General features: G+C 44.6%; 1 protein-coding gene across 1 annotated transcript; it reads left to right on the forward strand.

The window, feature by feature from the left end:
- Positions 1 to 207: 207 nt before the first annotated feature.
- LOC122457268 (butyrophilin subfamily 1 member A1-like) lies at positions 208 to 12,363 on the forward strand. Its single transcript, XM_043501301.1, has 6 exons — positions 208 to 474; positions 1,367 to 1,387; positions 2,116 to 2,136; positions 3,859 to 3,879; positions 9,969 to 9,995; positions 11,771 to 12,363. The coding sequence occupies exons 1-6, from the start codon at positions 423 to 425 to the stop codon at positions 12,295 to 12,297; spliced, it is 669 nt and encodes a 222-aa protein (XP_043357236.1). The 5' UTR covers positions 208 to 422; the 3' UTR covers positions 12,298 to 12,363.
- Positions 12,364 to 15,457: the final 3,094 nt, after the last annotated feature.

Here is a 15,457-nt window from a genome sequence, read left to right on the forward strand (position 1 = left end):
AGAAAACATGCCTTATAGTGATAGACTCCAAGAACTCAATCTATTTAAAAAGAGAAGGGCTTACTTGATCACACTCGACAAGTATTCACGTGGAGAGCAAATATTTGAAAATGGGCTCTTCAGTCTTGCAGAGAAAGGTCTAACAAGGGCCCGTGGGTGGATGGGAAGTTATTGAAATTCAGACTGGAAATATGGTGTGAATTTTTAACAGTGAGGGTATTTAGCTATTGAAAAAATTTACCAAAGTTTATGTCAGATTGGCCATCTCTGGTAATTTTAAAATCAAGATTCAGTGTTTTTTTTAAATGATGTATTCTAATTGAAGTCAAAATTTCAGTGGTTGTGGGATTGGGTGATGAGAAAGTTTCTGTGTTGTGTGCATATGTAAACCTGAGAAATACACATCTATTTTTCAATGACAAATGTTGTTCTCTTGTTCAGATTCAGAAAGGGAAGAAGATCATTCTCAAGCAGGTAAAGTATCCCCTGTCCCTCCTTATTCATTAGCAAGAGTTTTCTTTTTTCTTAGAACAACTGTATATTGCGCCCTGAGTAAATCTGCTTTGTTTTCTTGCCAGTTTCACTCCACTGCTTGAAGTCCCATGCAGATGATAAAAAAATCATCATCATTAATTATTATTATTATTATTTTATTATTTTAGGGAGGTGGATTAACTACATTGACAGAGAACCCCTCCCATCACTGGAGGGAGTGTCTACACTGAAGTGCTCCGGTGGTGCAACTGCATCTGTGCTGCTGTGTCATTTCAAGTGTAGACAATCCCTTCTTAAACCAAACAGGAAGGAAGGAAGGAAGGAAGGAAATGCATGTACAGAAATGATTCTTCCTTGAAACAGAAAATGGACCACAACTCATTATCTAAAGAGTGTCACTGCTTCTTTCATGGCTGATGTCATTTTGAATTAGATGTGAACTGTGTGTTACCACTGGTATTTTTCAAATTGAGACTGCATGATTTTTTTAAAGATCTGCTCTAGTTCAAACTGGAATTATTTGGGGGCAGTTCTCTGGCCTGTGTTATACAGGAGGTCAGACTAGATGGTCACAATGATACCTTCCCGCCTCGGAATCTATGACTCTGTATTTAGCCATGCTGCTAACTAATGGTAAACATGAAGATTCTAGGGGAAATTATTGTTATTTAAAAAAAAATAGAATCTACTCTTTCTTCTACATAAGCATATGGGCACAAAATACCAGCCCAATAGATTGAATGGCTGGTGAAAGCTCTGTGATATTTACAAACCAGTTTTGATGGTATTTAAAAGGATCCCAATCCATCTCCTCAGTTTGTACAGAATAGACTGAATTTTTGATCTCCTCCTCTCCATTATATTTTTGCAGAGCACCTAGAAGAGGAGATGGGTGAGTGCGTCTAGTTCACGGGACACTGACAGTCAAAGAGCCAAACCCTATAATCTCTTCCTGGGTTCAGACATCCCCAGCAGCAGCAGGGATGTTATATTTACACAGGCTGGCGGACTGGAAGAAGAGGATCCAAGCAGGGAATCTCTAGCGCCCTTGTGTATCATGGAGCTGAGCCCTCACTAGCTTTCTGCAAAGAGGATCAAGGGCAGCCTAAACCTGAGCAAATATGTAAACTGCGTAAACTGAACTTATCCTCTGCATCAAAAAGCTCTGGATGGGGAGTGCGGCAGGACAGAGCTGCTAGAGCTGGGCCTGAGCTGTAATAGCTGAGGCCCTGAAGACACCCCACACTCTGCCTGAGGGACACTCACACCCCCTGCAGAGCACGCAAGGTTTCTCTCCGCCAATATGGAAGAAGGGCTCGGACAGGCATACAGTGCTGCAGTCCTTTACCTGGATCTCAAAGTCTCTTTAGCTCCACACATTTTCCAATTCCACATAAATATCTGTTAGTGATGATTCCTCATCCAAACCTTAAGCCATCCTTCCAAAACATTTTTCCAGCTATCTATCAATTTCTCTAGCTCCTTTTTTAACTTAAGCCATCACTGATTTTGCACTATGTAATTCATTTACTGGGTAATTATTGATCTATGGTATCAGGAAAAATACTGACGAGGAGTTTAAAAGACTGAAGTGATTGATGGAATCTTTTTTTCCTGCAGCTGCAATGAGGAATGAATTAGGTGAGTGAAGACCCATGTACACACTGGATGTTGTCCCCATTCCCATTCCTTGTATATCGGGGGAATGGAGCCATTTCTCCTGTGTGTCTTCCCTTTCCCTGGCTGCCTCTGAGAGGGAAGGGCATCCTGACAGTCCACTCTCTTCCCCTCCCATAGCAGAGAATACAGAGGTCCAGGCAGATCCATTGCATCTCCCCACACTGCTCACACATACCATGTCTCTGTCCTCAACGGTGAGCAGCAAATTCACTCTTTTCTCTGCCCAGGAGTAAGTCACATTATAGAAAGTTGTAGCATCAGCCATTCTGTGAAAAAAAGAACACAGATGATCATCCATAACTTAAACTATCATTCCCATAATTTTTTCCAGCTATCAAGCTGTCCATTTCTCTAGCCCTTTCTTAACTTAAGACATCACAGATGTTTCAGAATGTAATTAATTTACTGGGTATTTGTTAATCCATGGTACCCGGGAAAACATTGAACAAGAGTTTAAAAGGCTATAATAAATGATGGATTCTTCTTTTTTTTTTTCAGCTGCAGTGAGGAAGGTACTAGGTGAGTGAAGACCCATGTTCATCCTTCAATTTGTAGCCTAATGGACATACACTGACCTGTTTTTCACTTCTCCCCATTTTTCTTTTTCAGATGCACTCCAGGAGCAAATGGGTGAGTTTGACTAGTTTACTGAAGTGTTGCAGTCCACACACCAAAGTCTGTGGTCCCTCTGAGGGTTCCACTAGCCCCAACTACAGCAGAGATGCTCTCATTACATGGCCTCTGGGTCAATGGAGAGAAACACTGGAAATCCTCACAATATTATTGGCTCATGTCTCATCTCCATAAGCAGGAAAAGGTTGGCTACGCACTAGACTAAAGTGCAATGGCTGAAGATGAGAATTTGATAAATTGGAGTGGGTTAAGGTGCAGATCCACGGCATCTCCCCACACTGCTCACACATACCAGGCGGCATGGGAGATGTGATCTGCTCTGTGCTGTCTGAATCTGTGGGGAGGGACAGATCCACTGACTCTTTGACAGCCACATGTGGGGCCCAAAAAACCACAGTAACCACAGCTGGAGTCCTGCATAGGTTTCAGGACCCTCCAGTTTTTGCATCTAATCGCCCTCATCTGCCTTCCACCTCTGAAGTGATGGAGGACAGAACCTGGGGCTCTGATTCTCCTTTAAAAAAGGAAAGAGGCTTTAAAAAGGGAAAGAGGATCAACAAAAATGATCATGACTGGGGCGCATGACTTATGAGGAGAGGCTGAGGGAAGTGGGCTTGTGTAGTCTGCAGAAGAGAGAGTGAGGGGGCGTTTGACAGCAGCCTTCAACTCCCTGAAGGGGGGTTCCAAAGAGGATGGAAGTTGGCTGCTCTGCGGGGTGGCGGATGACAGAATAAGGAGCAATGGTCTCAAGTTGGAGTGCGGGAGGTCTAGGTTGGATATTAGGAAACACTATTTCACTTGGAGGGTGGTGAAGCACTGGAATGTGTTGCCTAGGGAGGTGTTGAAATCTCCATGCTTTGAGATTTTTAAGGCCCGGCTTGAGAAAGTCCTGGCTGGGATGATTTTGTTGGGGTGGGTCCTGCTCTGAGCAGGGCTAGTTGGACTAGATGACTCTGAGTTGGACTAGATGACCTCCTGAGGTCTCTTCCAACCTATTCTTCTATGATTCTAAGTGCATATATGGAAAAGTGTCCCTTTTTTTTTTTACAGCCCAAGTCAAGGAGGACATGGGTAAGTTGGCTTTGACTTCTGCTGTTGGATGGGGAAGGATCAATCATGTAGCGTTAAAATCATTGGAGGAGGAAGGGTTTCTTTAACAGCCTCGGGTCATGATCTTTCGCTCTACTAGTAAGCAGGAGGGGAATATGTTTTGGCAACTGGGACTGAGCAGTTAGCAAATATGTAAAGTGCATAAACTGAATTTACCCTCTGCATCAGAGAGCTCTGGACGGGGAGTGCGGCAGGACAGAGCTGCTAGAGCTGGGCCTGAGCTATAGTAGCTGAGGCCATGCAGACACCCCACACTCTGCCTGAGGGACAGAGAGAGGACAGTGTCCCCCCAGACCTGGGCACTGACAGTCTCTGCAGAGCACCTAAGATCCTTCCCCCTATATGGAAGAAGGGCTCAGCCAACTCTGCAGTGCTGCAGTCCCTTACCTGGATCTGAAAGCCCCTTGAACTCCACATTTTTTTCCAATTCTACATAAATATCTGTTAGTGATGAATAATCATCCAAACCATTACCCATCCTCCCAGTACATTTTTCCAGCTATCTAGCTATCAGTTTCTCTAGCTCTTTCTTAAGTTACCAGAGATTTTGCACAATGTAATTCATTTACTGGGTAATTGTTGATACATGGTAGCAAGGGAAACACTGAACAAGAGTTTAAAAGGCTTTCCTTGTTGCCTTTTTTCCAGCTGCAATGAGAAAGGATTTAGGTGAATGAAGACCCATGTACACCCTCTCTTTTGCCCCACTCCCAATGCATGGATATTTGAGAGAGGTGCCATTTTCCTTCTCTCTCTTCCATATCCCTTGCTGCCTCTGATAGGGAAAGGGATCCTGACAGTCCATTTTCTTCCCCATCCATAGCTGGGAATAAAGCAGCTCAAGGCCCACACATTGCATCCCCGCACACTGCTCACACATACCAGGCAGCATGGTAGATGTGGCCTGTGCCCTGTTGTCTGTCTGAACCTGTGTGGTGGGACAGACCCACTGACTGTCTAAGAGTCACATGTGGGGCCAAAAACACCTCCGTAGCCACAGCTGGAGTGGAATTGTACTCAGTCAGCTAGCCCAAGCCAGCCTGCTCACACTGCTACTTTTTAGTGCACTAGCTCAGGCAGAGATGGCGCATGCACATCTCCCCATGCTGGGAATTTCACCTCCTAGCTGCAGTGTAGACATACCCTTGGAGGGAATTGTACTTCTGTGTCCTGCCTAGTAGGAGCTGGACAGTTGAGAATACAGCCTCTGGCAGTCTGAAACATTGTATGTATGGATGGCAAGGTTCACTGCCTATTAGAGTGAGAGGGGAATGTGTAAGAGGGATGTCAAGGCTGAATCCCAACTCTGTCACTCCAAGTGCAGAAGTGGGGCCCGCAAGGATTTTAAAAATGAATACTGGCCACTCCAGGCTTGTATTAAACTCCTAAGCTTACTGCTTTTCTCTGACCTTGGCTTGGTAAATGCTGCCACCCCCCAAATGCAACAAAACCCGCTTTGAACCCAGGAAGGGGCACTTGGGAATTCCTCCCTGTGGGATGCCCTCAAGTCCTTTCACCCCCCCCCCATCCGGGGAAGAAGTGAGAAAGGAAACAAAGGAAATTAGCTGTGCCTACCAGCTAATCAAACAACATGCACAAACTTCTTTGAACCTCAACAGACTTGCTCTGTTTGTCCATGCCATCCTCATTGCTATCTAAGGACTCAGCGGGACTATCAATACAATCTGCTCTTCCAGGGCCTTCAGCTTCTTCAGCATCAGGGCCGAGATCGATGCCATCCACATCCTTGGTACAAGAGATGAAACAGGCACCATCTTTGGAGTAGGACACAGCGGGTTTGGTACCATTGCACTCCTCCTTTGAGTCTCTATTGATATCATTCACCTTACCGTCGGGGATCTCAGTACCTGACTTCTCTCTGAGCCACAACTGTCTCTCTCCTTCTCCTCAGCACAGATAAGAGATGATTTCTTGGATATATATATATATTTTGCCAATTTCTCTGCAACAAACAATGTCCCCATCCTCCAGACTGACTTTGCTCTTTTCTTGTTGGTTTCTTTACAAGTCAAGGTAAGCTGCAGCCCCATCTGTGTGGGCTCCCTCCATGCACATAGATTATAAAACAGGATCTTTGGATTCTGATACAGAGTCTTCGTTGTCTTCTCCACTGCATAAGTAAAAATCTCGTACATCCCCTAAGCTCCCTGCAGAGGGAAAACATTGGTGTCCCCATTCTTATAGACAGGATAGACCATCTCAGCCCTCTGATGCCATAATCCTTCTCACAGCGGCCCTTCTTGGACTCAGAGTGCTTCCCACTCTCATAGATCTAAATTCCACCCCACTCTGGGAGCAGATCTTTCTACCCTCATCCAACCCCTCTCAAGGTCGCAGGAGTACATCCACTTCTGGAGCCATAACGCCTAGAGCAGCCTTTGCCAGAAGAAGAACACTTCCTTGTTGGAAGATCTCAGCGACACCAGCTCCCTCCCTGACACTTCATGATGTTCCAGTCATCCCAGATTTCTCATCTCCCCTCCCAAACGGATTTTAAATTTTAAAAGGACCTGCTTTGAAGGAAGGCTTTAGCCCTGGGTTTACATGCTGAAGTAGTCTAGGAAAATGTCCAGTAGTTTGTGGGCTTTTTGCTGGCAACAAGTCCCGACAGGGATGTGTCCTCCTAATTAACGATGCTTTATTACAACCTGTGAAGGCTTTGTAGTAAACCCCTCCTTTGCTCGCCTCAGTGACTAGCTATATGGATAAGCATTATCTTTTAACTGCTCAGGGATTTGAATGTTTTTATTCATATCCACTGACTAACCTTTCAATAGTCATCGCTGTCAAAGAAAGGTCTTGACTGGGGTGCGGGAGGGCAGTTCAAAAGCCATCCCCCTCAAAAAAAGTAGAACAATTTGGATCCATTAAGATAAAAATTCTCATTTCTGTCAAGGTTTTTCCAGTGCAGATTGTCACTGAAAATGTTACAGCAGTGTTTTATCTAAACAGGGAGAGGTCTGCCAGGGTGGTGGTGGTGGTGTTAGGGGGTGCAATTTCAGTCCTTCACGCTGTGTGAAGAGGCAATACAGTTTTTGGAGTTTTGCATTGCAAAAAATATTTCAAGTGTAGCTATGCACATGGCTGGAGTCCACAATCAACTGGCCAACTTCTTCAGCAGGAGGATCTAGCTCAATCCCAATTGGTCTTTCAAGAACAGTGTGCTCAGACCCATCTTTCAGAGGTAGGCTATTCCTTTTGTTGACCTATTTGTAAGGAAAGAGAACAGGGAATGTCACCAGTTTTGTTTCTGAGCAGGGCACAGTGCAGGTTATATTATCGAAGCCTTGAGATTGAAATGAACCCAAGGAGTAATAAATCTGTTCCCCTCAATTCCTCTCCGTTGGAAGTTTATTTACATGCTGAGGTGAGGTTATGGCAGATTGATCCTTCTAGCCCCACCAACGCCCAGGCATTGATGGGTTTTGCATCTCCTCAGTCTCACACTTCATCCTCCTCACTGCCTGACTCTAGTCCTGGATTAGCTTTCATAGCAGAATGGTCAAATTCAGCATCCTGACATGGACAGATGTCATCTTTCACCCTGGCTTCTGACTGGATAGCCCAAAAAGCGAGAACTTGTCTCGATTCAACAAATCCTGCTCAGTAGTAGAAAGTAGTCAAGAGGAGGATCTGCTTACCTGGCTATGTGGAAATGTTGGATCCATCTTGGCCTCTTTTCATGGGGTATAACCTTTGGAAGCAAAAGTCACAGATTTAGGCATGAACACATGAGGAGACTGCTGCACAGGTTGCCATCTCCATATCTCGCCCAGGTGAGCTGTGATGCCTCCTCCACCTTCCCTTGTTCACCACTTTCAGCAGTTCCAGGACTGATGAATCAGGTTGGAGATTCACTGCAGATTCCACTCGAGGAGCTCCAGGAATCCAGACAGAAACCGTTTGGGTAATCTGCAAATGTCACCCCCTGCGTGAATGGCTCTACTCGTGAATGAAGCCCTCCTAGATCATGGAAAAACCATCAGGCAGGCTCCACCAACGGCACCGCTGTTGTTCAAAGGGGCTGATAAAAAGTTGGGGATTCCAATGAAAGATTCTCAGGTTTTGTTTTCACTCCCTGCACCTAACTCTTTTGTGCTCAAAGCTGTACATGAATGTGGCAGACAGCACCATGCTAAATCAATCCCATAGGACAACTGAAGAAAGAAAGTGTCCTGGAGCTCAATCTGCTAAGCTTAACAAAAACACAGAGTGACTTGATCAACTTCTGTAAGTAGGTAGATGGGGAACAAATAGTTGGTAATTGGATCCTCAATCTAGCAGAGAAAGGTCTAACAAGATCCTTGTGGCTGGAAGTGAAGGTAGTGAAGATGATGATTTTTTTATCATCTGCATGGCCACTCCAGGCTTGTATTAAACTCCTAAACTTACTGCTTTTCTCTGACCTTGGCTTGCTAAATGCTGCCACCCCCCAAATGCAACAAAACCTGCTTCGAACCCAGGTAGGAGCACTTGGGAATTCCTCCCTGTGGGGGTGCTCTCAAGTCCTTTCACACCCCCTCCGGTGAAGAGCTGAGACAGGAAACAAAGGAAATTAGCTGTGGCTACCATCTAATCAAACCACATGTACAAACTTCTTAGAACACCAAAAATCCAATCCTGCTCTTTAAAAAATGTAAATTTTATTAAAAACAAAAAGATAGGAAATACATCTGGAACTTATACTTTTGCTAGATTTTAAAATGCAATTCCAAAAATCAAGCACCCAAAATCACTTTCTTGGGAGTTCAGCTTAGGTTACAAGAAAACAAAAGTTTCAGAGTAGCAGCCCTTTTAGTCTGTATCAGTAAAAAGAACAGGAGTACTTGTGGCACCTTAGAGACTAACCAATTTAACAAACAAAAGCATCTGGGATTAGCATGGAGGAGTCCACAAACCAATAAGAAATAAAAGAAATAACCCTAATCACATCTAGCTAAACATTTTGATCTACTTACACATTGGACTTCAGATAACTAGTTCTAGGAATGATCTGATGACTTAGAAGCCTACCTGGCTTATCTGCTTATAGCATGTCTGCGCTGACCCTTCAGCCCAGAGAGAACAGATAAAGGGGAAGTTTCTTTCCCAATTTTAAAATGTTCTACCTTCCTATTGGCTCTTTTGGTCAGGTGCCCCCTTTTTTTTTCTTTACCTGGGGGACTTTTTAACCCTTTACAGGTAAAACAAGTAAAGAACAGCTACCAAGAGGGATTTTACAGCTAACTGGCTGGCTGGATGTCCATCAAAGGGAGCTCCCCCCCATTTATTTATTACAAGGGAGTTAGAAACAGATCAAAGCTCAGGAGAGCAGATAACATGGTGAGGTGACGGTTTGGCTGGAGGTGCAAGACAGACAGAGCAGATCTCAGCCATAGCAGGATTCCTGCCCTGGTTTCTAATCTCAGCTCAGAACAGCCTGTGTGTGTGTGTGTGTGTGTGTGTGTGTGAGAGAGAGAGAGAGAATGACCATTCAAGTGCCCTTATGTCTATATTAACTCCGCAAAAGGAAGTTTTGGAACTGCATTTGGAATCCTTACTTGCTCTCAGGCTTGACCTTCCCTACTGCCAGCAGAGATGACTGGTACCTGCTGATAGTGGGAGGACACAATTTAAAGGTTTGCCTCCTGCAAACAACTTGAGTCACACTCCGCCAGGCATGCCCCCCCTTACCCTTAGATGCTCCTTCCCAGCTGTTTGATGCTCCCTCTTCCCTTGACTGCAGCTTGCAACTTGCCAGCTCCAGGAGCTGCTGCACAGGGACAGCGTCCTGCCAGCAAACCCTGCCAGAAATTGGAGGTCGGGGGGGAGGGGGGCACATGATACCGCATCCCCCCCACACACACACATCGTCTTTGGCTGCTGGAGGGAGAAAATCTTTAGTCAATGCCTCTCTTAATCCATCCGATGAAGTGAGCTGTAGCTCACGAAAGCTTATGCTCTAATAAATTTGTTAGTCTCTAAGGTGCCACAAGTACTCCTTTTCTTCTCTTAATCCAATGTCTGTTGTTTTCTTACTTTTGTTTCAGAATGGAGAAGGGTTCGGAACAATTCAGGTAACAGAACACACAGCACATGGATAGAGGTGTTAATACTGTGGAGCTGGATGCAGCGTGAGAACCTCAATGCATTATAATCTTTTCCAATATTAAAGAAATCATCATATTTGCTACTATAATCAATTGAGAAACACAAACTGTTCTTATCAAAGAGACAGCTCCTAAGGACCTTACTCCCCAGCTCCCAAACTGATTACAAGGCTTGAACCTGACCTTATTTGCACAAATTTCACACCACTGTGACTCCATTGACTTGTATGCAGTTATTCCTGAATTACAGCAGTCAGAGCAGAATCCGCCCCAGTGAGAGATTTCCTTGAATAAGGATTGAGGGTGTGATTTTCAAAAAACACCTAAGTGACTTTAGAGCACAAATCCCAGTTCACCTGTGTGTAATTTTCTCAATCCGTGCCCTTTATACCTCCACCCTCAATTCTGTATTCGTTTTCCCTCTCACTGAGGTCTGTAAACTTTTATCAATCCCTGGTGCTTCCCTGCCTAATAATCTGCCCTCCGCCCCAGTTATTCAGTGAGGTTTCTACTCCCAGATGAACGTCAGTTGCCTTGTGCCCCCCTTCGGCAGGCCAGCTACCCTCTGAAAGTCCTGCACTCCTAAGTCACTTTGGCACAGCTCCTCCAAGATAATGATACCAATGGGAGGTAGGCACCTAAATACCTTTGAGGAGCTGGGCCTTAATGTTTATTTGGAGCGGGGTTTTCAGAAGTGCCTAAGGAGGCCCTCAGGATTTGAGCCACAGTGAAGGCACAGATGATGTGTTGGCAGGAATGGGAACTGCAATGAGAATCAAAATGCAGTGGAAGTGGGGATCACAATGGAGATTGCAGTGGTGACAGGCCTGGCCAGGAGTGACTCGACGAGGTTTATGAGGCATTTGCTAAGTGCTGAAGACAGTGGTGGGATTGTTGCTCTGGTGATAACGGAGACTGATGTTGATGTTGTTGATTATAATAATTATAGTGAGAGAAGATTAAAATGATACAGGGATGAGGAAGGGCACAGCGATGGTGATCTGATGATGAAGATAGTGTAGATAATCATTTGCATGTTATAGCAATTTTCTGCTGACCATCTCAGAACTCTTTACAAACAATAAAACATCCTCTAGCACCTGATGAGATTGGCACTATCCTGAGCTTACTGAGGAGTAAACCAAGTCTCAGAATTTGTGACCTGACCAATCTCACATAGCAGCAGAGCTGGGAACAGAACCTACCGGTGCTGATTCCAGGTTTCATTACTAGATAAAACTTTATTTTAATGGGTAAAATACAGTCTATTATAATGTGTTATTATTTATGTGCATCTTATTTATTTACAATGATAGTAATAGGGGTATGTTGACATGACCAATGTTTGAGTTCTTAATAATCCAATTCTGTGTTTCATGATGAACTTCTCATCATAGTTAGCTGTCATAGGAAACATATTTTTGCCATTCTTCACACACAAAATATCCCATAATGATAAACACGTAGTGGACCTGATTCAGCTCTCAGATACAATGGTGATGGTGTACTTTGCTGGCCATTAGTTTAAGTGAAGTTACTCTGTTTAAGTGAAGTTGTTCAATGCAACATTGAATTGGTCAAGTCCTGCAGTCCTTACTCAGGCAAAACTCTGATTGAAATCAGTGGGTGCTTTGCATGAGGAGAGGGGGCAGGAGAAGGCTTGTGGTATATATTTTCCTCCTATTCCAGTTTATTCTGGCATTATAGGAGTGGTTCTCAGAAAGAAAACTCTCTTCCTATAGATGACATCACTCTTGACGCAAACACAGCACACCCCAACCTCTCCATTGCTCCCAATAAGAAGAGTTTTACACATGAAGCCCAACCTCAGAAAGTTCCACCAAATCCAGAGAGGTTCGATTCGACTGTCTGTGTGTTGGGCTGTGAAGGGTTCTCCTCTGGAAAGCACTACTGGGAGGTGGATGTTGGGAGCAGCACTGACTGGGACCTGGGAGTGGCCAGAACAACAATACAGAGAGAAGGAAAACTCTCCTTGTCCCCTAAAGAGGGATTCTGGGCTCTGGGTCTGAATGGGAGAGATTACTGGGCAAAAACAGACCCATGGACCCGGGTCATGGTGCAGAAAAAGCCCCAAAAAATGGGAGTTTACCTTAGTCACCAAGACAGGCAGGTGACTTTTTTCAATGTAACTGACATGTCTGTGTTGTTCACATTTAATGATTGTTCATTCTTAGGAGAGGTTTATCCGTTCTTTAAAAATTCACACAAAGAAACAACAATGAGAATTTGTTCAATTAAAGTGGAATAAATATAACATGGCACTGATGCTGATTTTTTACTGGTGTAACTGAAATCAAGGTTTTCACGAATGTATTTTGATATAAAAAAGCTGTTTTTTTAAATGTACATTTCCATGTTGTCTTCATTACATATTTTGCAATAAAATGTTTTCATTTATAATTAGTTTTTTGCTTGTGACTTTTGTCCAATACAATATTTGACTAGCCTATTAAAATCCTAGTGTCTCTGGGGCATTTGATGGGCAGGTTTTAAAAAGAAGAAAACACCATCCTCTCTCACACTTTCCTAATTGGCAGTTTCACCTCCGAGGCAAAATAAAAAGCTTCTCCCTGGAAAACAGAAGCTCAGATTTGGTTTGGTTGATTTCTGCATTCTCCTCTGGGTACCTGTAGGTGCCGAACAGTTTGTCTGAACCTGCTATCCCCATAAATGTTAAAAAAGCTTCAATGCTTTTCCTTATATGCTCTTTTTCCTCCTTGGAAAACTTGCTAAACTTGAAATATTCCTAGACTATATTCCTAAATATAGTCTAGGCATCCCTAGACTATATTTAGGAAACAAAACCAGTTCTGGAGATACAAGATGCTCCTTTGTGAGCAGCAATAAGGAGCAATATGGAAGATATGGGCTGCGTGTCATCCTGAACTGTCCTGTCTTGCTGTAGCTGGTGGCTCCAGGACGTGCTCCTCAGTTGCTTAGACCCCAGAGACCCTTTGGTAAAGAGAAGCAGTATTCTCCCTAAGTGCTGCTATGGAAAAGTCATTTTGAAAACTACTATGGGTCCAATACTGAGAATTGCTGAGCTCTCTGGCCCTGCAAAGCTCTGAAGAAAATCAATAGCTGAACTGACAGCAACTGCTTCACAGGATTGGGTCAGAGTGCTCAGTATCTTACAGGACCAAACCCTATGTTCTGTGTAACACACACAAATGTACTGAAGGGAAACTCATACAGTGCTCTTCTCCATCCTAAGGCCATCACAACTGCCCAGAGGTATGTGAGATTCCAAGGTAATGTTACACATCACAAGTTCTTTAAAAACTGGGCTCAGTGGGTGAGTTAAAGCTGGAGTGGAAGCTCTATTCTGGAATTGCTTTATTTGTTTTTAAATAAGAGGCTTAACTCAGGCCTCATCTTTTGGAGGCATGGTCCATAGCAGAGCTCCCACCATCAGGGAGAGTGGCAAGCAGCCCGGTCATTTAGGATGGTTGGCCTGGTCCCCTGCTGTAGCTGGAGAGATCTGAAGAAGCTCCTCTCAGGACCTGTCTGTCCTGCTGCCAACTTAAACTCCATATCGCTAACACTGACCTCCTCAGCATTCCTCCCTAGTCCATCACTCTCCTTCCTTTCTCCATTCCTGGTATTAACTCTTATGCCCTGACTCACAACCTTGGTGTTATGTTCATCTCTTCCTGTTGACAAAGCTTGTCTGTTCTTTCGCCACAACAACTCAAAAATTCACCTCTCTCTTCCTATCCCTATGACTAAAATGCTTCTCCAGTCCTTGGTCAACTCATGCTTCCACGTCTCCCCCAACATCCTCCTCTCTGATCTGTCCAGCTTGCACCTCACATCCCAACTTTCATTTAAACTAGAATAGCTAAAGGCATTTTTCTTGTCACGGATCCACAAGATTGGTGTCATCACCCAGATTCTAAACAGTGTTTGATGGGACCCTTTCTGCATGACAGAGCCCTTGGGGATTCCACTCTTCACTTCAGGGTAGGCCACACGGCCTCAATGCCTCCTAGACTGAGCCTCTGGATTCCAGCTCTCCTGCTTCACACCATGAGCTGCGCCCAACGCATCCAACTGTAATTGATTCCTGGTAGAGATTTGCATGCTCTTCATGCACCTATGCAACTTAGCCAATATTTTCAGTGACACCCAAGCTGCCTTTTCAAAAAGGTTCAGGATTTATTAGTCAGCTGCCACACAGCATTGGAAGTCCTTAAGTTAGCACACAGAAATAAGGATTAAAGCATCGTCCATTCTGGTCAAGCCACAGTTCACCAGCCACACTGTAAGGAACTCCATTTTCAGTCCCCATCTCTCTCTCTTTCTGTTTTCCTTAGTAAGTCCCAGTAGAGAGCCCCAGCCACCAACTGTTTGTTCTCTCCTGGTCATGGCTCAGTCCTTCGTTCTCCAGCAGGGCTATGGTGAGTTCACAGCCCCCCAGGCTGGATTATCTTGCTGTTGAGTGTCAACTGATGAGTTATTGGAGCTTGCATGATCTGTCTGGACTCCTTGCTGATCTGGGTAAGGTTCAACCAGTTTCTTAACAACTCTATTCATTCCACTCAGACACAGTCCTATGCTATTTAATCTGTTGGAAAACAAACATACTCTTCCCCCACACTGGATAGCAATGCAAAATATGAGGGAAACTGAGGCACACATAGTATTCACAAATATATTTTTAAAATTCCCACGTTGTCCATTCCTCACCTGCCCTAAGTCATACAGCCCTACCTCTCAGTCACCTTCTTTAATCCCTCCATTGTCTTCCTCTCACCCTTACATCAGGATCACACTTTTCACCCACATCTTCAAGGATCTGCACAGTTCAACTACATCCTGCTTTCATTTCCCACTATTCCCCCTCTTACTTCACCATGACTCTCACCCCAACACTTCCTGTTCATCCTTCTCCCTCTCTTCTCTTTATGGCATCTTTCATGCTTCCCCATATTCCTGAAGCTCCCTCTTCTCTTCAGGAGGAATGAAGACAAGATGTGTTTTCTTGCAAATTTCTTCTTATGTAAAATTCCTTCAGCAAAATGCTGTTATGTACCAATCTGCAAAAAGAACCACATGCTCACACAAACACTGTCATATTATCCGATATAATCACCAGCAAGCCCGGGAGCTGACTTTTGTTTATCCCTGTGGTTGTTCCACTCTGGCTCTGCCACAAGGCCCCACTCTCACTTTGCCTCTTCCCACCCCTGCTCTGTCCACTCCCCTGAGCCCTCTCTGCCCACCCACTGCTCACTCCTCTTAGTCCCTCCCTCCCCTGAGCTCCTCTCACCAGCCTCTGGCTGGTCCAGGGCCAGCCCTGGGACCCACCAAACAGCTGATCTGCCACCAGCCCCAGGGCCCACCAAACAGCTAATCGGTGGCCAGCCCTGGGACCCAAGAAAGTAATGTGGCTGGTGGGTGCTGAG

The sequence above is a fragment of the Dermochelys coriacea genome, chromosome 23, assembly GCF_009764565.3.
Source record: "Dermochelys coriacea isolate rDerCor1 chromosome 23, rDerCor1.pri.v4, whole genome shotgun sequence".
Lineage (NCBI taxonomy): Eukaryota > Metazoa > Chordata > Testudines > Dermochelyidae > Dermochelys > Dermochelys coriacea.

Excerpts from the sequence above, each read along its gene's own strand:
- LOC122457268 (XM_043501301.1), top strand. The coding sequence starts at position 423 with ATGTTGTTCTCTTGTTCAGATTCAGAAAGGGAAGAAGATCATTCTCAA. Across the intron at positions 2,137-3,858 it reads TGCAATGAGGAATGAATTAG|CCCAAGTCAAGGAGGACATG; the intron begins GTGAGTGAAGAC and ends TTTTTTTTACAG. Across the intron at positions 9,996-11,770 it reads AAGGGTTCGGAACAATTCAG|ATGACATCACTCTTGACGCA; the intron begins GTAACAGAACAC and ends CTCTTCCTATAG.